This window comes from Pan troglodytes, chromosome 4 (genome assembly GCF_028858775.2).
Source record: "Pan troglodytes isolate AG18354 chromosome 4, NHGRI_mPanTro3-v2.0_pri, whole genome shotgun sequence".
Lineage (NCBI taxonomy): Eukaryota > Metazoa > Chordata > Mammalia > Primates > Hominidae > Pan > Pan troglodytes.
In genome coordinates, this window is record NC_072402.2 from 45,068,807 (window position 1) to 45,091,455 (window position 22,649).

At 36.8% G+C, this 22,649-nt stretch overlaps 1 protein-coding gene across 5 annotated transcripts in view; it reads right to left on the minus strand.

Annotated features, from left to right (window-relative positions):
- The window catches only part of LOC461830 (general transcription factor IIH subunit 2), a 32,545-nt gene that overhangs the window by 5,203 nt on the left and 4,693 nt on the right, over nucleotides 1-22,649 (minus strand). For all 5 annotated transcript variants that reach the window (XM_054685063.2, XM_001158018.8, XM_001158068.6 and 2 more), the window contains 13 exons: nucleotides 22,271-22,358; nucleotides 21,234-21,311; nucleotides 20,817-20,853; nucleotides 20,389-20,475; nucleotides 19,666-19,716; nucleotides 19,237-19,291; nucleotides 14,892-14,997; nucleotides 8,510-8,600; nucleotides 8,204-8,291; nucleotides 7,448-7,555; nucleotides 4,889-4,952; nucleotides 1,607-1,710; nucleotides 948-1,050 (listed from right to left, as the gene is read on the minus strand). In XM_054685063.2, coding sequence (XP_054541038.1) covers nucleotides 948-1,050; nucleotides 1,607-1,710; nucleotides 4,889-4,952; nucleotides 7,448-7,555; nucleotides 8,204-8,291; nucleotides 8,510-8,600; nucleotides 14,892-14,997; nucleotides 19,237-19,291; nucleotides 19,666-19,716; nucleotides 20,389-20,475; nucleotides 20,817-20,853; nucleotides 21,234-21,311; nucleotides 22,271-22,326 — 1,028 coding nt within the window. In that variant the 5' untranslated portion in view covers nucleotides 22,327-22,358. The remainder of the gene's footprint in view (nucleotides 1-947; nucleotides 1,051-1,606; nucleotides 1,711-4,888; nucleotides 4,953-7,447; nucleotides 7,556-8,203; nucleotides 8,292-8,509; nucleotides 8,601-14,891; nucleotides 14,998-19,236; nucleotides 19,292-19,665; nucleotides 19,717-20,388; nucleotides 20,476-20,816; nucleotides 20,854-21,233; nucleotides 21,312-22,270; nucleotides 22,359-22,649) is intronic.

Here is a 22,649-nt window from a genome sequence, read left to right on the forward strand (position 1 = left end):
CTATTCTATAAAGGATTGACTACCTCTATTTCAGACCTTATTTGTTGTATTTCACACAAATAGCATTCGTAAAAATACTTAAAGATTTTAGATAAATTATGTTATGCCAGATTTTTTTTTTTTGAGACGAAGTTTCGCTTTTGTTACCCAGGCTGGAGTGCAGTGGTGCGATCTTGGCTCACCGCAACCTCTGCCTCTCGAGTTCAAGCGATTCTCCTGCCTCAGCCTCCTGAGTAGCTGGGATTACAGGTATGCGCCACCACACTAGGCTAATTTTGTATTTTTAGTAGAGATGGGGTTTCTCCATGTCATTCAGGCTGGTGTTGAATTCCTGACCTCAGGTGATCCGCCTGCCTTGGCCTCCAAAAGTGCTGGGATTACAGGTATGAGCCACCATGTCCAGCTTTTTTTTTCTTTTTTAAGAGACAGTGTCTCACTATGTTGCCCCGGCTAGTCTTCAACTCCTGGCCTCAAGTGATCCTCCCACCTCAGCCTCCCAAAGTGCTGAATGAGCCTCTTATTTTCAGTAGTGTGCTAGGACTGGATTGTACTGGCTCAAAAGGATATATTGTTAAATATGTATTCAAGAGAGCTGGTTGTTAATTGTAGCTAAAAATTGGCCATGGTGGGAGTATTCAAACCATGGAAATCAGCAAATACTACCAATCAGGGCTTTTTTTCTTTTCCTTCTGGAAAACTGATTTAGTAGTACAATCATCACCCCTATTTATACATAGGTGGGTTTAGTGAAATTATTTGGTTTCTGGAGATTCAGATCTATTTAGCAATGAGTCATTTCAATCATAACCATGGCATTCTTTATCTCATCTTCCATACTAGAAGTACTCTTGTCCAAGTTAATCAGATTATTTTTTAAGGTAGTAACAATCTATTCAAACATTAGCTTACCACTTATAACAGATATAAATTAGTCCAAACTGAAATACCTTTCTCCATTATATTCTTCTAGGGGAATTTCTTGAAAAGCATCCAAAGGAAACAAATGATGGTAAGACCGTGCCAAGTGGGGAGCAGACACCAAAGTAAGACCTAACACATTAAGCAGAGAGACATGTTGAGTAGTCCAAACCTCATGAAGACAACGGCTGAAAAGCCAAAAGATGTAACTTCAGCAGAATATGTTCAGTTTCTTTTAGGATGGCAGTTATTAATTTTACCTGTGGCTATAACAGAAGATTGTAGGATGGAGTCTTAGTTCTGTCACTAAGTGTGTAACCAACCTGTCTCGGTCTATTTGCTTACTTATATTATAAATGAAATAAAATTTGACAATTCTATTAGTTTAATTCTTCATTCTTATATATATTTACTTTATAAAGGTAAGAGATGGAAAAATGTCTACTACATCTACTGCACTGCCTTTAAAGAATATACTTTTTTCAGAAAGAGGATCAGGAAACTAGAATGCTACATTTATACCTGGAAGTGGAGTACTGGGCACTCAATTTAAAAAGTAATCTATTTTTCTTTGCACAGATTAAATCCAGAAACATAGGAATAACTTAACATTTACATTAATTTTAGCAGCAATACAGATTAAGAAGTCATTCAAGATTTACTGAATAATGAATAGTTGTTTTCTTACCACAGATTTTACATTCAACAGGTAGCTCACAGTACTTTGCCCGACACTGTGGGCAGAAATAGCCTCCTAATGTAAGCCCTGGCTCAGTATTGCCATCCAAATGCCTGTAGGGGGAAAAAAGGTAATATATAATGATTTGAAAAGTTAGAGCAGGAAAGCATGCTATCTTGACCTTAAAATCTTGACGCTATTTAAAAATCTATTTAAAAGTCTGTATTTTTGGCCGGGCGCAGAGGCTCACACCTGTAATCCCAGCACTTTGGGAGGCCAAGGCGGGTGGATGACCTGAGGTCAGGAGTTCAAGACCAGCCTGGCCAACATGGTGAAGCCCCATCTCTACTAAAAAATACAAAAATTAGCCAGGCGCCTGTAATCCCAGCTACTTGGGAGGCTGAAGTAGAATTGCTTGAACCCAGGAGGCAGAGGTTGCAGTGAGCTGAGATTGCACCACTGCACTCCAGCCCAGGTGCCAAGAGTGAAACTCCATTTCAAAAAAAAAACAAAAGAAGTCTATATTTAAAAAAAAATTTATAACTTTTTGTAGAGATGGGGGTCTCTCACTATGTTGCTGGTCTTGAATTCCTAGCCTCAAGTGATCCACCTGCCTCAGCTTCCCAAAGTGCTGGGATTATAGGTGTGAGCCACCATGCCTGGTCTAAAAGTCTATTTTAAAATCTGTGAATATGTCTTATAACTCAATTATGCTACATTCATTTTTTTCCCCCTCTTCATTTTTTTTTTTTTTTTTTTTTTGAGACGGATTCTCACTCTGTTGCCCAAGCTGGAGTGCAGTGGCACAATCTCAACTCACTACAATCTCCGCCTCCCAGGTTCAAGCAATTCTGGTGCCTTGGCTTCCTGAGTAGCTGGGATTACAGGCACGTGCTACCACACCCAGCTAATTTTTGTATTTTTAGTAGAGATGGGGTTTCATCATGTTGGCCAGGCTGGTCTCAAACTCCTGGTCTCAAGTGATCTGCCTGCCTCGGCCTCCCAAAGTGCTGGGATTACAGATGTGAGCCACTACACCCGGCCCTTCTCTTCATTTTTAAAGTCTCTATTACTATCTTTGAATTCACTAATTTTTTCTTCTGCAGTGTCTAATCTGCTGTTAATCCCAGCCAATATATTTTTCATCTAAAACACTGTATTCTTCATCACTAGAAGTTTGATTTGGGTCTTTTTTATACCTTCCATATCTCTTCTTACCATTCTTATGTTCTCTAACATCCTGAACATACAGAGTACATTTATAATTGTTGTCCTAACATCTTTGTCTACTAATTCTTTTTTTTCTTTTTTGATAAGAGTCTCGCTCTGTCACCCAGGCTGTAGTGAAATGGCATGATCTCAGCTCACTGCAACCTTTACCTCCTGGGTTCAAGTCATTCTTGTACCTCAGCCTCCCGAGTAGCTGGGATTACAGGCGTGCGCCACCAGGCCTGGCTAATTTTTGTGTTTTTAATAGAGATGGGTTTCGCCGTGTTGGCTGTGCTGATCTCGAACTCCTGGGCTCAAGTGATCCGCCCACCTGAGCCTCCCAAAGTGCTAGCATTACAGGCATGAGCTACCGCACCCAACCCTTTGTCTATTAATTCTACCAACTGGGTTATTTCTGGGTATGTTTCCATTCTGTGATTTTTCTCCATTTTATGGGTCATATTTTCCTTTGCATCCCTGGTAATTTCTGCCAGGGACTATGAATTTTGCTTTGCCAGACATTGTGAATTTTGCTTTGTTTTGGCTGCTGGATTTTTTCTTTTTCTTTTTTTTTTTTTTTTTTTTTGTATTCCCTCAAATATTTAAGGGTTTGTTCTGGAATATACTTCATTAACTTGGAAATAGTTTAATCTCTTCAAAATTTGCTTTTAAACTTTGTTAGGCTGGTCTAGAACAGCTGTTAGTCTAGATTTTTCTTTTCTTTTCTTTTCTTTTTGCCTCTGGTTCCAGTTCTTGTGATAGAATTAATTTGATCCCATTACTGTGGACTCTATTCAATGCCTGTCATGTTAAGAGGTATTTCCATACAGACTGGTGAGAACATTAATGTTCTCTGTGTGAGCTCTGGAAACTGTTCTGTCTGCTGCTTTCCAGTGATTTTTTTCCCTGACTTCCAGTAGTCTCTTCACACAAAAGGGCTGATCAACACTCAGCTGCTGACTCATGAGCAAGTCTATGCAGCTCCCCAGAGAGTTCTCTCTGTGCAGGTCTTTCCTCTCCAGTACTCTGACCTGCAAAATTATCGCCATCTCAGCCTCCCTGAAAGATGAACTTTGTTTCTTCAACTCAACAACATCTCCAGCCTCTGTCTGCAACCTGGAAATTCCATCCAGGCAGTAAGCTGGAGTGCTCTTAGGGCCCATCTCATTTGTTTCCTTTCTTTCAGGGATCATTATCAGCAAGGCTTGCTGTCCAACGTCTGAAAACCACTGTTTTATATATTTTGTCTGCTTTTTTTGACAGGAGGGTAAATCTAGTCCCTGTTACACCTTTTTGGCTGGAGGCAGAAATCTTGTTTGTGATTTTTAAGAATTACTCTCTTAAATTTAATTTTGTTTTATAATTATGTAAAATACAAACCTCTGAAGTTAAAACAAGGTACAGTAATATTCTATATAACATTTTGGTCAGTGATGAACCACATATATGACAGTGGTCCCATAAAATAATACATTTTAGTTGTACCTCTTCTGTGTTTAGTTAAACGAACACTAGGTGTTACATTACAACTTCCTACATTATTCAGTACACAATATGCTGTACAGGTGTGCAGCCTAGAAGCAATAGGCTATACTATATAACTGTGATGTTAGTAGGCTACACTATCTAGGTTTGTGTAAGTGCACTCTGTGATGTTTGCACAATGATGGTATCACCTAATGACGCATTTCTCAGAATGTATCCCTATCATTAAGTGATGCATTCAGAAAAGTCTAGGGTCTAACCCTTTGCTTTTCCCTACACACTCAATGAGGTAAACATTAAAAAAAAAATTTCCCCCTCCACCCCTTTTAAGTTTTTATTATTTCCATACTATTGTTTTTATTATTAACATAAACAAGCATATATATCCACTTACATCTCTACTTTCTTCTTAGGTGATTAGCAGCATACTACAAAATTCTCTCAAACTACTATTTTACTTAGTAATTTATCCTGAAGATCACTCCATACAAGTATTTAGAGATAGTCTTCATTGCCTATCTGTTGAATTTATAACTTAAAAGAAGGAATTAAAAATGTAAAAACATTATCACTGATATTTTCAAGGTCTTTACTTACGCCATGCTGAAAGAGGGTTTTGCATCCTGGTCAGATAAAGAAGCAATGGTGTGCTGAGGAAATCCTTCATAGAAGAAAATGTATTACTTTCTTTTTCCAAGCAAACAGCAGAATTCTAGGACTAAGAACCTAAAAATGTTCTTCTCAAAAAGCCAATGAAGTTGTACAAAATATCACTTTACTGCCTTTCAGATAAGCTTATTATAGCATGATGAAACTGACTAATTCCAAGCTACAAGAAAAAGTAGAGGAAATGGGGGAAAGACCTGTCTATATGTGACCTCAGATTCTGAAGTTCATATATATATTTTTCTTTTTTTTTTTCTTGAGATGGAGTCTTGTTCTGTCACCCAGGCTGGGGTGCAGTGGCATGATCTTGGCTCACTGCATCCTCCACTGCCTGGGTTCAAGCGATTCTCCCACCTCACCTTCCCATGTAGCTGGGATTACAGGCATCCGCCACCATGCCCAGCTATATATTTTCTAACTTAATGATTAACACTACTTTTTAAAGAGGTTGTAATTTTTACATCATTTCTGATAAAACTGAAGATATAGTATACCTTCATTTTATCTACGTTTATGCTTTTATGTTTAAAATTTTGAAATGCTCAAATCTTTCATGTAATTTGTTTTCCATATATAATTTTAAATTCTGAAAACATGTTCAGGAAAAGCAGAAACCATTTTTAAAAAGATATATTACATAAAAAATGTAAATGTATCTACATATCAAAACAAATAAATAAAAGTAAAGGCAAATAACCAACAAGAAAAATATTTGCATCGGGTGACTGAGAAGGGTTAACATTCCTAAAGGACTCTAATAAATAAATTATAAATTTAAATAACTTTAAAATGAAATAAGAAAATATATCAGTAAATCAAAAAGATTAGCCATAAGATCTAAAATGTATTGAATGTTTACATCAAGCATTATTCTAAATGCATCATCTGTATTAACTCAATCCTTGAAACACACAATAAGGTTGATAGTTACTGACATCATTAAACACATGAGAAGACCGTGGAAAAGAGAGGTCAACTGGTAATATAAAAGGCCAAAAGTAGAAAAGCATTTTATTTCATTAACATTTAAAAATATACATATTAAATAAGGAGATTATTTTTCTATTAAAAGTTATACTTTTTTCAATATAAATGTAATAAATTTTCATTGTAACATTTTTGTAAAATAGAAGAAAATAACATTTTAAAAAAGTGATCCAAGGCTGGGCACAGTGGCTCAAGCCTGTAATCCCAGCACTCTGGGAGGCCGAGGCGGGCGGATCATGAGGTCAGAAGTTCAAGACAAGCCTGGCCAACATGGTGAAACCCCGTCTCTACTAAAAATACAAAAATTAGCTGGGCATGGTGGTGCCTGCCTGTAATCCCAGCTACTCGGGAGGCTGAGGCAGGAGAATTGCTTGAACCTGGGAAGCGGAGGTTGCAGTGAGCTGAGATCGCGCCATTGCACTTCCAGCCTAGGAAATAGAATGAGACTCCATCTCAAAAAAAAAAAAAAGAAAAAAAAAAGTGATCCAAAACCAATAATTTCCCCTCCTTTGAGCAATTTGGTGTACTTCCCTGCAAGCTTTGTCTTTGCACAGTTTGTATTACACAGCTTTGATCATCCAGTACAGAGAATTTTGTAGCTTATTTTATTTTTATTTTATTTTATTTTTTTGAGACAGAGTCTTGCTCTGTCACCCAGACTGGAGTGCAGTGGCGCAATCTCAGCTCATGGCAACCTCCGCTTCCCGAGTTCAGGCAATTCTCCTACCTCAACCTCCTGAGTAGCTAGGATTACAGACGTCTGCCACCAGGCCCAGCCATTTTTTGGTAATTTTTAGTAGAGACAGGGTTTCGCCATGTTGGCTACAGTGGTCTCAAACTCCTGACTTCAGGTGATCCGCTAGCCTCAGCCTCCCAAAGTGCTGGGATTACAGGCATGAGCCACCACGCCCGGCCTTTGTAGCTTATTTAAAAAAAATTTTAATATAAGTGTTTTTCTTTTGTTTTCTTTTTTGAGACAGAGTCTCGCTCTGTCGCCCAGGCTAGAGTGCAGTGGTGTGATCTCGGCTCATTGCCAGCTCTGCCTCCTGGGTTCATGCCATTCTCCTGCCTCAGTCTCCCGAGGAGCTGGGATTACAGGCGCCCACCACCACACCTGGCTAATTTTTTGTATTTTTAGTAGAGATGGGGTTTCACTGTGTTAGCCAGGATGGTCTCGATCTCCTGACCTCAAGATCCACCCACCTCGGCCTCCCAAAGTGCTGGGATTACAGGCGTGAGCCACCGAGCCCGGCTTAATATAAGTATTTTTCTATAAACACAGTTTATACCTTTCTAGCCTTAAAAATAAAGAAAGCCAACAGTATTTTCTGGGTGACAGGACTACTGGTAGTTTTAATTTTTTTTTTCCACTTCTCTGTACTTTCCAAAATTGCTTCAACAAGCATATTTTTTCTTTAAAAATTCTTAAATATTAAAATAACTTGTGCAAATGAAAATAGAGAGCCTAGATATATATTTTTTTAAAAACATAAAAACACTTACCCATACGAATAAGTGAGCATTCAGAACTTGAGCTAGCAGGAGGAGGACTTACATGATGTGTGAGCAACTCTTTGTAATGGCTTTCATCTAAAATAACATGGTATGTGCCTAACAAGATGAAAAGGGAAAAAAAAACACCTTCATAGACATAATGAACTGTACGTTCTATGTAATTCTGTAAAAGTTTTATCATCTGAAAATGTACATTTTTAAAATAATGATTTTAGCTAAATTATCACTTTTAAAACCTTATTTAAGTAATATATCTAAATCAACTTCTCTAGGAATAACTATAATTACAATTGATTATTATTACTATTATTATTATTTTAACATATAAATAGAGACAGGTCTCACTATGTTAACCAGACTGATCTCAAACTTCTGGCCTCAAGTGATTCTCCTGCCTTGGCCTACCAAAATGTTGAGATTACAGGCATGAGCTATCATGCCTGGCCTGTAATTACAATTTAATTAAAGACAAGTTATAAAATCTTTATAAAGAATTACATACAGTAAAATTTCCAGCTTTCCAAGAGTTATAATACTTCCTCCAAATACTGACATAAGTACTGAAAACTCTTTGCATTTTGAGATGATTTCTTATGGAATCAATGATATATTTAAGATGACTGCCCATATTTTAGACTACTTTAAGTTTAGTAGCTCAGAACAGATTAAAACATCCTAATTTAATTGATAAATTATTTCCTACACAGTAATTATGAGCAAATATTAAATAAATTATATATATACCACCAGTTTCACGAGCAAGTACAGTGCAAACGCGGACTTCTGCAGACAATCCAATAACAGATACTCTAATTTTAGCTGCCTTTAGGGTCTTCATAAAATCCAAGTAGATAGATAGTTTTAGGAAAGAAGAAAAACATTTAAGATTTAACGTATTTGAAAAATAAAGAATGCTCTGAAAACTAGTAATAAATTCACTACATCTACCACAAAGATGAATCACACATACAAAAATACATATATATATAAATCAATTTGCTACAGAATTCTCTTTACAGTTGTAACTTTGGTTTTGATTTTTTGGTCTACCTTGATTAGATCATAAATATTAGATGGATCGCAAGTTGTAAGGCTGCTAAAGATGATTAGTACTTCTCGACTTGTATGTCCGGGCATGTGTCTTAAAAGAAAGATAAAATACACTCCAATTAGGTACAACAAATTATACTACCAAAAAATTTACCCAGAAAGAACAGTAAACATAGGATTACACATTTAGACTACAGAATATCTCATTTGTTTCAACAATGCAAAGAAAGGTTGTGAGTATATTTTAAACACTTTAATGCAAATTTTTCTAAAATGAGCTATGCACTTCAAAAAATTGTTAATTGATTCATTTAATATTTACCAAGTACTCTCAAGTTCTGGGGATAGAGTGATAAACAAGACTGACAATGTTCCCGACATCATTAAGCTTACATTCTAGTAGGTTTGTTTCATGCAAAGTCTAGAGTATACAATAAAAAATACAACAATATATGGATAAACTTTAAACTAAAATGTGGCAATATCATATGGATCAGCTTTAAAGTGCAGAGATGTGGCTTCAAAACAGTAACACACACTTCCTTCTCAAAGACTATAGTAGTCCCCTCTTATCTGCAGAGGATACATTCCAAGACCCCCAGTGGATACCTGAAATCAAGGATAGTACTGAACCCTATATATACAGTCGTTCTTCAGTATCCTTGGGGGATTGATTTCAGGCCCTCCTATGGATACCAAAATCTGCAGATGTTCAAGTCCCAGATACAAAAGGGTGTAGTGTTTGCATATAACCTATGCACATCCTCCCATGTATTTTAAGTCATCTCTAGATTATTGATAATACCTAATACAATGTATACTATGTAAATAATTGTTATCCTCTATTATTTAGGGGATAATGGCAAGAAAAAATGTCTATTTGTTCAGTACAGGTACAATTTTTTTCCAAATATTTTTGATGTGTGGTTGATCGAATTCACAGAAGCAGAACCCAGGATTCGGAGGGCTGATTATACCATGTTTTTCCCTATACAGGCATACCTTGGAGATACTGCAGGGTTGGGTTCCAGACCGCAGCAATAAAGCAAATATCACAATAAATATTTGCAATAAAGCAAGTCACATGAACTTTCAGGTTTCCTAGTGTATATAAAAGTTCTGTTTACGGCCAGGGGTGGTGGCTCACACCTGTATTCCCAGCACTTTGGGAGGCTGAAGCGGGCACATCACGAGGTCAGGAGATCGAGACCATCCTGGCTAACACAGTGAAACCCCGTCTCTACTAAAAATACAAAAAAATGAGCCGGACGTGGTGGCAGGCGCCTGTAGTCCCAGCTGCTCAGGAAGCTGAGGCAGGAGAATGGTGTGAACCCAGGAGGCAGAGCTTACAGTGAGCCAAGATTGCGCCACTGCACTCCAGCCTGGGCGACAGAGCGAGACTCCGTCTCAAAAAAAAAAAAAAAAAGAAAAAGAAAAGTTCTGTTTACACTATACTGTAGTCTAATAAGTGTGCAACAGCATTATATCTAAAAAAAAAAGTACACACCTTTATGAAAAATACTTTATTGCTAAAAATCGACTGAACTGTCAGTGAATAGTATCTTTTTGTTGATGGAGAGTCTTGCCTTGATATTGATGGCTGCTGACTGATCAGAGTGGTGCTTTCTGAAGGGTGAGGTGGCTATGGCAATTTCTTAAAATAAGACAAAGTAGTTTGCTACATGGGTCAACTCTTCCTTTCATGAAAGGAATGCAAATGCTGTTTGATAGCATTTTATTCATAGTAGTACCTCTTTCAAAATGGGAGTCATTCCTTTGAAACCCCACTGATGCTTTACCAACTAAGTTTATGGGCTATTCTTTTTTTGTTTTGAGACTGATTCTTGCTCTGACACCCAGGGGGGAGTGCAGTGGCGCGATCTCGGCTCACTGCAACCTCTGCCTCCTGGGTTCAAGCAATTCTCCTGCCTTAGCCTCCCCAGTAGCTGGGATTACAGGCATGCACCACCATGCCCAGATAATTTTTGTATTTTTAGTGAGGACGGGGTTTCACCATGTTGGCCAGACTAGTCTTGAACTCCTGACCTCAAGTGATCCACCTGCCTTGGCCTCCCAATGTGCTGGGATTACAGGCATGAGCCACCATGCCCAGCCAGTGTAGACATTTTGACCTCTTTCTATGAATGGCATTTAGAATGGTGAATTCTTTCCAGAAGGTTTTCAATGTACTTTGCTCAGATCCATCTATGGCAGTCACAGCCTTATGATATGTATTTCTTAAATAATCAAGACGTGAAAGTTCAAAGTATTCCTTTATCCAAGGGTTGCAGAATGAGTGCTATGTTAGTAGACATGAAAATAACATTAATCTTCTTGTACATCTCAATTAGAGCTCTTGGGTGACTGGGTGCATTGTCAATGAGCAATAATATTTTGAAATAAATCTTTTTTCTGAGATATATCTCAACAATGGGCTTAAAATATTCAGTAAGCCCATGCTATAAACAGATGTGCTGTTATCCGGGCTTTGTTATTCCATTTGCAGAGCACAGACTGAATAGATTTAGAATAATTCTTAAGGACTCTAGGATTTTCAGAATGGTAACAAACATTGGTGCCAACATCAAGTCACCAGCTGTATTAGCCCCTAACAAGAGAAGAAGCCTATCCCATGAAGCTCTGAAACCAGGCATTCACTTCTTCTAGCTATGAAAATCCTAGATGGCATCTTCTTCCAACAGAAGGCTGTTTCATTTACATTGAAAATATGAGGCCAGGTGCAGTGGCTCACGCTTGTAATCCCAGCACTTTGGGAGGCAGAGGCGGAGGACTGCTTGAGCCCAGGAGTTCAAGACCAGCTGGGCAATGTGGCGAAACCCTACCTCTACAACAACAACAACAAAAATTAGCTGGGTGTGGTGGCACATGCCTGTAGTCCCTGCTACTTGTGGGGCTGGGAGAATACCTTGAGCCTGGGAGTTTGAGGCTGCAGTGATCCATGATTGCACCACTGCACTCTAACCTGGGTGACAGAGCGAGACCCTCTCTCAAAAACAAAAAAGAAAAAGAAAATTTGATATTTAGTGTAGTCACCTTCATCAATTATTTTAGCTAGATCTTCTGGATAACTTGCTGCAGCTTCTACATCAGCACTTGCTGCTTCCTCTTGCATTTTTTTTTTTTTATTTTGAGACGGAGTCTCACAGTGTCGTCTGGGCTAAAGTGCAATGGCGCGATCTCGGCTCACTGCAACCTCTGCCTCCTACGTTCATGCGATTCTCCTGCCTCAGCCTCCCGAGTAGCTGGGATTATAGGCGCACACCACCACACCTGGCTAATTTTTTGTATTTTTAGTAGAGACAGGGTTTCACTATGTTGGCCAGACTGGTCTTGAACTCCTGACCTCATGATCTGCCCACCTTGGCCTCCCAAAGTGCTGGGATGACAGGCGTGAGCCACCGCGCCCAGCCCCTCTTACACTTTTATGTTTTGGAGATGGCTTCTTTCATTAACCTCATGAGCTCAGCTCTGTTAGCTTCAAACTTTTCTTCTGCAGCTTCCTCACTGCTCTCAGCCTTCATAGAATTGAAGAGAATTAGAGCCTTGCTTTGGATTAGGATTTGACTTAATGGACTGTTGTGGCTACTTTAATCTTCTATCTAGACTGTTAAAACTTTCTCCATATCAGCAATAAAGCTGTTTCACTTTCTTATCATTCATGTGTCCACTGAAGCAGCACTTTGAATTTCCATTATTTTTTTCTTATTTTGAGACAGGATCTTGCTCTATCATACAAGCTGGAGTACAGTAGCACAATCGTAGCTCACTGCAGCCTCAAACTACTGGGCTCAATCCTCCTGCCTCAGCCTCCTGAGAAGTTAGGGACTACATACAGGTGCTCGCCACTGTGCCTAGCTAATTTTTTTTTTTTTGGTAGAGATAGGGGTCTTGCTATGTTACCAGGAGGGGTCTCAAACTCATGGCCTCAGGTGATCCTCCCATCTTAGCCTCCCAAAGTGTTGCAGTTACAGGTAAGAGCCACCACGCACAGCCCAGCACTTTCAATTTCCTTCAAGAACTTTACCTTTGCATTCACAATTTGACTAAGTGTTTAGCACAAGAGACCTAGCCTTCAGCCAGTCTTGCATTTTGACATGCCTTCCTCACTAAGCTCAATCATTTCTAGCTTTTGATTTAAAGTGAGACATGTGACTCCTCCTTACTCTTGAACACTCAGAGGCCACTGGAGGGTTATTATTGGTGTAATTCGAATATTTTTGTGTCTTAGGAGATGGGGGGGCCGAACAGAGGGAGAGAGACTGGAAAACAGCCAGTTGGTGGAGCAGTCAGAACACACGTAACACTTATCAATTAAGTCTGTTGTCTTATATGGGTGCAGTTTGTGGTGCCCTAAAATAATTACAATAGTAACATCAAAGATCACTGATCACAGATCACCATAACAGATATAACAATAATTTACAAAGCTTGAAATATTGCAAGAACTACCAAAGTGTGATATAGAGGCAAGAAGTAAGCACATGCTGTTAAAAAAAATGGCACCAACAGACTTGCTCAACAGAGTTGCCATAAACTGTCAGTTTGTAAGAAAAAAGTTATCTGAAAAGTGCAATAAAAGTGCAACAAAATGAGGTGTGCCTTACATACACACCTATGATCAATAATGTATAAATTAGGCACAATAAGAGATTAACAACAATAACTAATAATAGAACATTTATAACAATGTGCCGGCATCACTACTCCTGCACTTTGAGGTCATTATTAAGTAAAATAACACAAACACTACAATAGTTTTGACAGTCAATAACAACAGTTAATCTGATGACTTAGGCCATTACATGGGTGGGCAGCATATACCGTGAGGATCCACAGGACCAAGGGATGATTCACGTCCTGGGCAGGACAGAGAGGGAAGGTGTAGGATCTCATCACGCTACCCAGAATGGCACACAACTTAAATCTTATGAATTATTTATTACTGAAGTTTTCAATTTAATATTTTCAGACCAAGAGTAACTAAAACTGGAAAGTGAAACTGCAGATAAGGGGGGATTACTATAATTTAACCTCACAGTAATTCAGAGTCATAATAATCATGAACATTAATATTGCATACCATTTAATTAAAATGATAGCTTGTAGAGTTTTAAGTTGTGGTGACCAGTTTTCACCTACACTAAATAGACGTTTTTATGCTTTCTGCAGCAATTTTATCAGTTAGTTATAGCTTTCCTGCTTATATTTTCATTGTTATCTTCTCAGCTCTCACTGGTAGACCCTGCTACTGTACTTACCTCTATTACATGTGTTGCCTCCTTCTCATCCACTTCAAAACTAGAAAAATATCTATTATATAAAGGTATAAGTCTGAGCCAGGGCAGACTATCCAGAGATAAAATATATAAGCTTTAGGGAGGCTGAGGTGGGCGGATCGCTTGAGGCCAGGAGTTCAAGACCAGCCTGGCTAACATGGTGAAACCCCATCTGTACTAAAAATACAAAAATTGGCTGGGCATGGTGGCACACACCTGTAATCCCAGCACTAGGGAGGCTGAGGCACAAGAATCGCTTGAACCCAGAAGGTGGAGGTTGTAGTGAGCTGAGATCACGCCACTGCATGCCAGCCTGGGTGACAGAGCAAGATTCTGTCTCGAAAATATATATATATATGTGTGTGTGTGTGTGTGTGTGTGTGTGTGTGTGTATATGTGTGTGTGTGTGTGTGTGTATATATATGTGTATATATATATAATAGATATATAAGCTTTAACTTTAACATATATATGTTTAACTTTATATATATTATATATAAGCTTTATATATAATATATAAGCTTTACATATATAATATATATAATATATGTATAATATATTATATATATAATATGTATATAAAGTTTATATATATATATTATATATATATAAGCTTTAACTATACCAAGTATTTCCTTTGGGGTCTTAGCTCTATTTCATATAGCTGAACTTGCCATATCTATTAATTTACAGATATATGACGTTGGTGCAAAAGGAATTGTGGTTTTGGCCATTACTTTCAAAATAAATTAATAAATGTTAATAAAGGTACAACCAACTTACAATTATTATACTATATTAAATCTCATTTTAATAAAATATTTTTTATCAACATATTTTTGTACTATTGATACTGCCGACAGTTTTAAATTATATTTTTATAAAACCTTTAACAATATCTTACTAAAATGTAAAATAAAAATTACTAACCAACACCACACTAAACATCATAAATAACACTACATAATTTTTGTACTTAACAATTTTGTTATAGCTGGGTTTATGGGCCCCATATTAACACATCACTTCAACTTAACTCATTTAAAAAACTTCTAATTCAATTATACATAATGTATAATACTAACTTTAGAGTCTGCATAGCCATGCTTAGGGAATTATAAAGAGATGGCTCTCCATGGCAGGTCATATCCACAGCTTTCTTCAAAGACGTTACATGTTTTCTTGGGTTTCCTAAAATAGAAATAAGATCTTTAAATAAAATCCTATATATTAAAAAAGTTTATGTTTCTCTCAGAATTTACATATCCATGATGTTAAAGAACAGAATCCTTTCAATGTATATTTCTGTTGGAATTTTATCTGCAATATTTTGTAAACACTCTCACTTCATACTGAAAAACAGAATACAAATAATCTCCTTATAGACTAGCGTACATATTTTAAAATAATGCTAACCTACAGTGCGTTTTTTTACTCTTAATATTTCCATATTTCATCATTTTTAAGACCAATACATTTTCACATTTAACATCTCTGAAATCAGCATGTGTTTAATAATCACTGGTAGCCAGCAGCACTTGTAACATAGTCTTTGCCTGTTCATATGTGAACCTACAAATAGGTCTTCATATGTTGTTACTTCAATTGCATTATGTACATTGTCCTCTTCATGGTGAGTTTAACTGCCATTTAAAATGTTTTTAATGCCAGGCACGGTGGCTCACGCCTGTAATCCCAGCACTCTGGGAGGCCACGGCATGCAGATAACCTGAGGTCAGGAGTTCAAGACACACCTGGTCAACATGGTGTAAATCCCATCTGTAGTAAAAATGCAAAAATTAGCTGGGTATGGTGGCATACACCTGTAATCCCAGCCACTAGGGAGGCTGAGGCACAAGAATCACTTGAACCCGGAAGGTGGAGGTTGCAGTGAGCTGAGATTGCACCACTGCACTCCAGCCTGGGCAACAACAGCGAAACTCCATCTCAAAAAACAAACAATAAAATGTTTTTAGAAATGTTGTTAATACAAAAGGCTATATTTTTATGTAGAAAGGTGTGGAACACAGCAGTGAGGCATAAATTTATTATAATGAATCAAATATTGATGGAAGAATGCATGCAATTCCGTATTTTTCTTGAGGGAAGAAATCAAGAACTTTACAAGACCTAAGAAACGAATATTCCCACAAACAGACGAAGCTGTGTTATCTTACCAAACAGCATCTGAAAAGATTGTCTATCTTATGCTAAGCAATTCAAATGAAGGGGGGAGAAGCTGCCAAATCCTTTTTTTTCTTTTTAATATAATTTTTTAAATATTATTTATATTTAGATTATATATATATCTGTTGCCAGGCTGGAGTGCAATGGGGCAATTTTGGCTCAATGCAACTTCCACCTCCCAGGCTCAAACCATCCTCCCACCTCAACCTCCCAAGTAGCTGGGACTACAAGTGCCCAGCACCACACTTGGCTAAATTTTTTTGTATTATTTTTGGTAGAGACAGGGTTTTACCATGTTGTCCAGGCTAGTTCTGAACTCCTGGATTCAAGCAACCCTCCCATCTCAGCCTCTCAAAGTGCTGGGAGTACAGGTGTAAGTCACCACGCCCAGCCCCCAAAGTGACAGACATGTCAAATTACCAAGAAGCTAGTATAGCCAACTCATATATCATTTGATACTGTGTCAAAGTTTAACTACTAGGACTTTTCCTTCTTAATGGCTTATAAAAGTATCTTGTAATTGATGGAATCTGAGTTTCAATGAAATATAGTATTCCGTAAACATTTTCCATTTCAGCACTGTCTTTGTATCAATCAATAACCTAAGTATCATTAAATTGATTTTGTCATAAAATATAATCCATCAAAGTATACTATTAAACATTTAATTTTTAATCTGTCACTATTATACATAATGTTACAAAGAGTATCTTTGTAGAGTGATCATTCTCCTTCCGTAACATTCCCTAAATATAATTTCGGGAACAATTTTTATGCTTTTCTAAAAAATATTGAACTAATTTGTAAGACTATCAGCACTATAAATAACAGTTTCTCTGTGGTTCCACAAGCAACATATTGCTTTGGAAACTTAATTTTTCTCATTTAAAATATATTAAAAAATAAAATGTTATGGAATTGGGTGGAGTTTTTTTGGATTACTAGTTTCCCTTATTTAATTTCTGGGTTTTTTTTTTCCTGTGTGAATCATGTCTTCTTTGTCTATTCATCAACTTGGAGCTCCCTTGAGTTTTTACTCATCTGAGTAAGTTTTAAAATATTAACCATTTGTAATATTTAATATTTACTGCAAGTATTTTAGATTCATAAATTTTAGAGATGAAAAGTACCTCGCTAAGCAGTCCAAACCCCTCACTTCATAAGTGAGAAAATTAATCTAAACAAGTGAAATGACTTGCCCAAAGACATATGCCTACTTAACTGCAGGACCAGCAGCACCCAAACCTAGATCTCCTGGCTCTCTATCCACTTCTCTTCCTACCCTACAAAATTATTTTTAATCTCCCACTGTGTTATGGGTATAGGAAAAAAGCATACTACAATAGTGTCAGTGTGGTTTACAGCAGTGGCCTGATTGGAGGGAAAAAAAGGTGGCTTCAAGAGGCCTGTCAGAATCTCCAGAATATTTTTCATCTTTATACATGACTTCACTAACATCCATAGAAAACTGCTGGGGCCGGGCATGGTGGCTGATGCCTGCAATCCCAACACTTTGGGAGGCTGAGGTGGGTGGATCACCTGAGGTCAGGAGTTCGAGATCAGCCTGGCCAGCATGGTGAAATCCTGTCTCTACTAAAAATAAAATTAGCCAGGCGTGGCAGCGCACACCTGTAATCCCAGCTACTCGGGAGGGGGAGGCAGGAGAATCACTTGAACCCGGGAGGCGGAGGTTGCAGTGAGCCAAGACAGCACCACCTGGGCGACAGAGTGAGAGACTCCTTCTCAAAAAAAAAAAAAAAAAGAAGTAATAGAAAACTGCTGGTAATTCGGGGTGGGTAAAGTGAGAGGAAAATATTGACCTTATATCCCTACCTTGGAGGAACCATCCTTCTTCCACTATATAATAATCCTGCTTAGTTCATGTGGTGCTGACCCTACTTCTATCCTGCTCTGGACATCAGCAGGCAATCGAAGCATACAAACAAAATACTTCATTTCCTGGCCACTTTGTTCATGGATGGGCAGATCGTAACTCAGGCCAACCAGAGTTCTCCCTAGACGTGTGCTGAAGCTATAGGCTACGGGTACAATGTAGACTGGGACAATTAAGAGACATCTTTTCAACTTCTAGAAAATCTATCAGAGAATGAAGCCAGACAAAGCCAGGACCCCAACATATGCAGCAACTATATATGGAATTGGCCCACCTTTGAACATAGCCCAAAATTTTCCTTCTGCACTTAAGCTAGTGTGACATTCTTTTGGTTACTCACAACTGAGTTTCTTGAATCACTCCAGGCCAATGTACATTTCACTCCTCACTGCATTTAATGAAAAACTACTAATGAAGAAAGTATGTCATTTCCCTTATGTGTGCTGGCAAGGATAAAAGGTTGAAAACCAGATTTAAGGGAGAGTGTATTTCACAGAAAATAAAATAGAATCAGTGATGCAAATTTGTAACAGCATATATACCAAAGCAAATAAAAAATGCCATTACTACGTTTTGAAACTAAAATTCAGTTAGGTATGTCATGGAAGCAGAAAAATTGATTCATTAGCAATAGCTACAGTTTAATTTTTATACTTTTTCCCTTTTATATTAGATGCTTAACTTTTTAAGAATTTAATTTTAAGATTAACTGGATTTTATAAATGATTACAATAACTGTATTTTAATATTTTCAGGATAAGGCCGGATGCGGTGGCTCAAGTCTGTAATCCCAGCACTTTGAGAGGCTGAGGTGGGCTGATCACAAGGTCAAGAGATTGAGACCATACTGGCCAACATGGTGAAACCCCATATTTACTAAAATACAAAAAATTAGCAGGGCGTGGTGGCGGGCGTCTGTAGTTCCAGCTACTCAGGAGGCTGAGGCAGGGAATCGCTTGAACCCGTGAGGCGGACTTTGCAGTGATCCGAAATCGTGCCACTGCACTCTAGCCTGGCGACAGAGCAAGACTCCGTCTCCGGAAAAAAAAAAAAAAAAAAAAAAAAAGAAAAGAAAAAAAAAATTTTCAGGATAAGCACATATAGATTTTAAATAAAAACATTTATATTCAATGTAGTATTATTTACCACTATGCAGAACTCAATTTAGAATAGTTAACCTTGTATCCTAAGAATATAATGGTGGGGGAGATGTTATTAAATTGTTTCACCTAGAGAAGACAGAGGAACCACCCTTCACGTTACTTATTAAGCAGCCATATAAACAGGGCTACGAGGTTGGGTAAATAAAGCAAAGTCCTTGAGTCATGTAAAGGTAATTTTATGCATACCTGAGAGTTCAGTCAATTTTTCAGCTCTTTTACTCTTAGTTACAATTATTCCAATCTTGAAATAAAAACAAAAATTATTATTAATATAACAAGTTATTTCCTCCCATTAAGAATATATATAACTATTCCTGTAGATGATATTGGGGCAGAAAAAAAATAATTTATATAGCTAAAATAAACTAGTAATTACAAAAGAAAGAAGCAACAGGTGAGAAACTTTTTCCCATGCTGTTTTTGGCAAATAAATTTAGCTATGAGTTCACATTACGTTTAACTTTTAGAGTTATTACGCTTTTCATTTTTACGTATACCGGAAACTGGTTAAACAATTTGGGTAATTCACAAAATACATGTCCAATTTTTAAAAATAAATTACATTTGGAAGCAAAATAGGAATCTAATTCTGAATTCTATCACTTAGATACGTACCTGACTAATAGGATTTTGATCAAAATATTCCTCTACAAAGTATTCCAACAACTGTTTAAACAAAAAAAGACATACTAGATAAAGGCAAAATAACAATCATAAAGAACATGTCCAACTGATGTTTGTGAAACCTGTTAATCAAGCGTCACTTCTCATGACTTTTAAACTTACAGATTTTCAAAAAATGTTAAGTAATACAAATATTAAACAGTAAAAACGTTAATTTGAAATGGTGGGTGATGAGATAGGTTTGAGCTAGGTTTTAAAAGATGGAACCATTTGGATGTGTCAGAAAAAATTTCAATGAGGAAAAGATCCAATGAAGAGAGATGGGAGAACGAGCAGAATTGAGAATAGGTTTTGATAAATTAGGAATATGAACATATTTGTAATCTGAGGAGACAGATTTAAGTAAGGCAAAGGAGAATGAAGATTCAAGAAAGAAAAGGGATAACTGATAAACCAAGATCCTGATGTGGGGTGGGAGGATAGAAATTAAAAACACAAATAATTAGCTATGTTGGTTTAAAATTTCCCTAAATGACCTGGCAGTACTTCTACTTAGCTATCATTAGCATTAACTAAAAATACGAGGCAAAAAATAAAAAATATTGCATTCTTTAAAAATATCCTTTAGAATCCAGTGTTCTTCCCCACTTTTTTAGTAAAAGTTTAAGTGATTTTGATACAAATTTAAATGATTTAGTATAAATTAAATTTTACCTTTAAAGTACACGTCAGTCTATTAGGCTTTAAATCTTGGTCTTCCATTGTTCTTGATCCATCTACTACCACATAAAGGTGGCGCATCTATCAGAAAAAAGAAAGGGCCAATTTCAAGTACTTGTTTTGTTTTGTAGAAACTGGGTCTCGTTCTGTTGCCCAGGTTGGTATCAAACTCCTGGGCTCAAGCAATCCTCCTGCCTTGGCCTCCCAAAGTGCTGGGATTATAGGCATGAGCCACTGTGCCCAGCCTCAAGTGCCATTTTGACTAGTAAAAATGGCATTTAATAATTACATATTGTATGCACATATTTTTAACGTATTCTTTTAAAAACTTTGTTGTTTTGCTATTGTTTTTTCTAGCAAGACAGAATGTTTCTCTAACCTAAACTAGTTCTGTACTAGTAAAAGAAAAAATAATGACATACCATTCCAAGTCGAACTTGTCCATGGTGCTCAAATACTCTGTTAAAATTATACAAACATTTTAATGGAATTCCATATACTATCCCCCCCCACAAAAAAAAATACAACTTTCCAATTGACCTCCTTTGTTTTTCTTTTTTTCTAATTCTGATTAAGAATGTCATAACGTCCATTTTTAGTGGAGTAAATAATTAACTTATGGAATACAATACACATAATTATAGGTATTGTAGATAGTCTCTAAAGACCATTTCCTGCTGGGGCAAGGGTAGGTGGCTAGTTCTTTCCCCATAGTCAGAAGGCAATAGGTCAGTTTCCCTGAAACACAGCTAAAATGAAGTACTGAGGAGTATTTATAGATAGAAAGGCTTAAAATGAATATATTTTACCTTTTTAAGATACGTAGGAAGGTTACATACCTTTTTCTCTTTGCCTTGAATAGAATGTCTTCTATTGTAGCTTTAAGTGATCCAGATTCATCTTCTTTAAGAATCTCCCTATAAGTCATAATTATTTGTTTGAAAAGACAAGCTAAAATGATTACTAGCCCAAATAAAATGAAAATATATGTCCACACAAAGATTTGCATGTAAGTGTTCATGGCTGCATTTTCCTAACAGTCAAAAACTGTAAAGAACCTAAATATCCACAGACTAGTGAATGGATAAACAATAATGTGGCATAACCATAGATGGGAATACTATTCAGCAATAAAAAAGGAATGAAGTATTAATACACACTGCAACATGGATGAGTCTTAAAAATAAGTGAAAGCCAGCCACAACAGACCAACTATTATAGTCATGCATGGCTTACTGACAGGGATACATTCTGAGAAATGCATTGTTAGGCAATTTCATTATTGTGTGAATATCACAGGGTATACTTACACAAACCTAGATGGTATAGCCTACCCCACGCCTAGGTTACAAACCTGTACAGCACGTTACTATACTGAATATCTTAGACAACTGTAACACAATGGTCAGTACTTGTATATCTAAACATACACAGAAAAGGTAGAGTAAAAATACAGTATTATAATATTATGGGACCATTGTCATATATGCAGTCTGTCTTTGACCAAAACATCATTATGTGGCACATGATTGTATATGATCACATTTTTGTGAAATGTCCAGAAAAGGTTAAAATTTGGAGACAAAAAGTAGACTAATGATTGCCCACAGGTGGAATTAAATTAAGATTTAAATTAATTGTAAATGAATGTGAAGGATCTTACTGGAGTGGTTACAATATTCTAAAACTGGTTTATGATAATGGCTGCACAGCTCAGTAAATTATTAATAAAACATCACTGAATTGTACATTGGAAATGGGTGAATTTTAACATATGTAAAATATACTTTAATAAAGTTGTAAAGAAAAAAAAGACATTGTCTAAAAGAAAAGACATTGTCTAAAAGAAAAGACAGGGCAATAAAGCTCTCCTTACCATGTTCTTTCATAGCCTCCTTCCCATCGCTTAGTTCTTTCAGGTTCTTCATCCATTTTTTCAAAACTGTATTTTATTATTCGATAATCTGTAAAAACCATTAGAATGTAAGTTATCTAAAGATGTTTGTTACAAAATTCATCCAATTAAATTTGAAAATTAGACACATATATAAAGTAAAAAAAATGGAATGCCAGGTCATCTTATTCTTTGTATTTTACTCAATAATCGTCTTAAAAATCTTCATAGAACTCCATTTCTCATTTCCAAGAAATAATATGAACATTTATACACAAACTTGGTACCAATAAAAATAAGCGTCTTTTTACGATTTGTAAAAGAACAAAAATGCTTTATAGATGTGTCACATGACAAACTG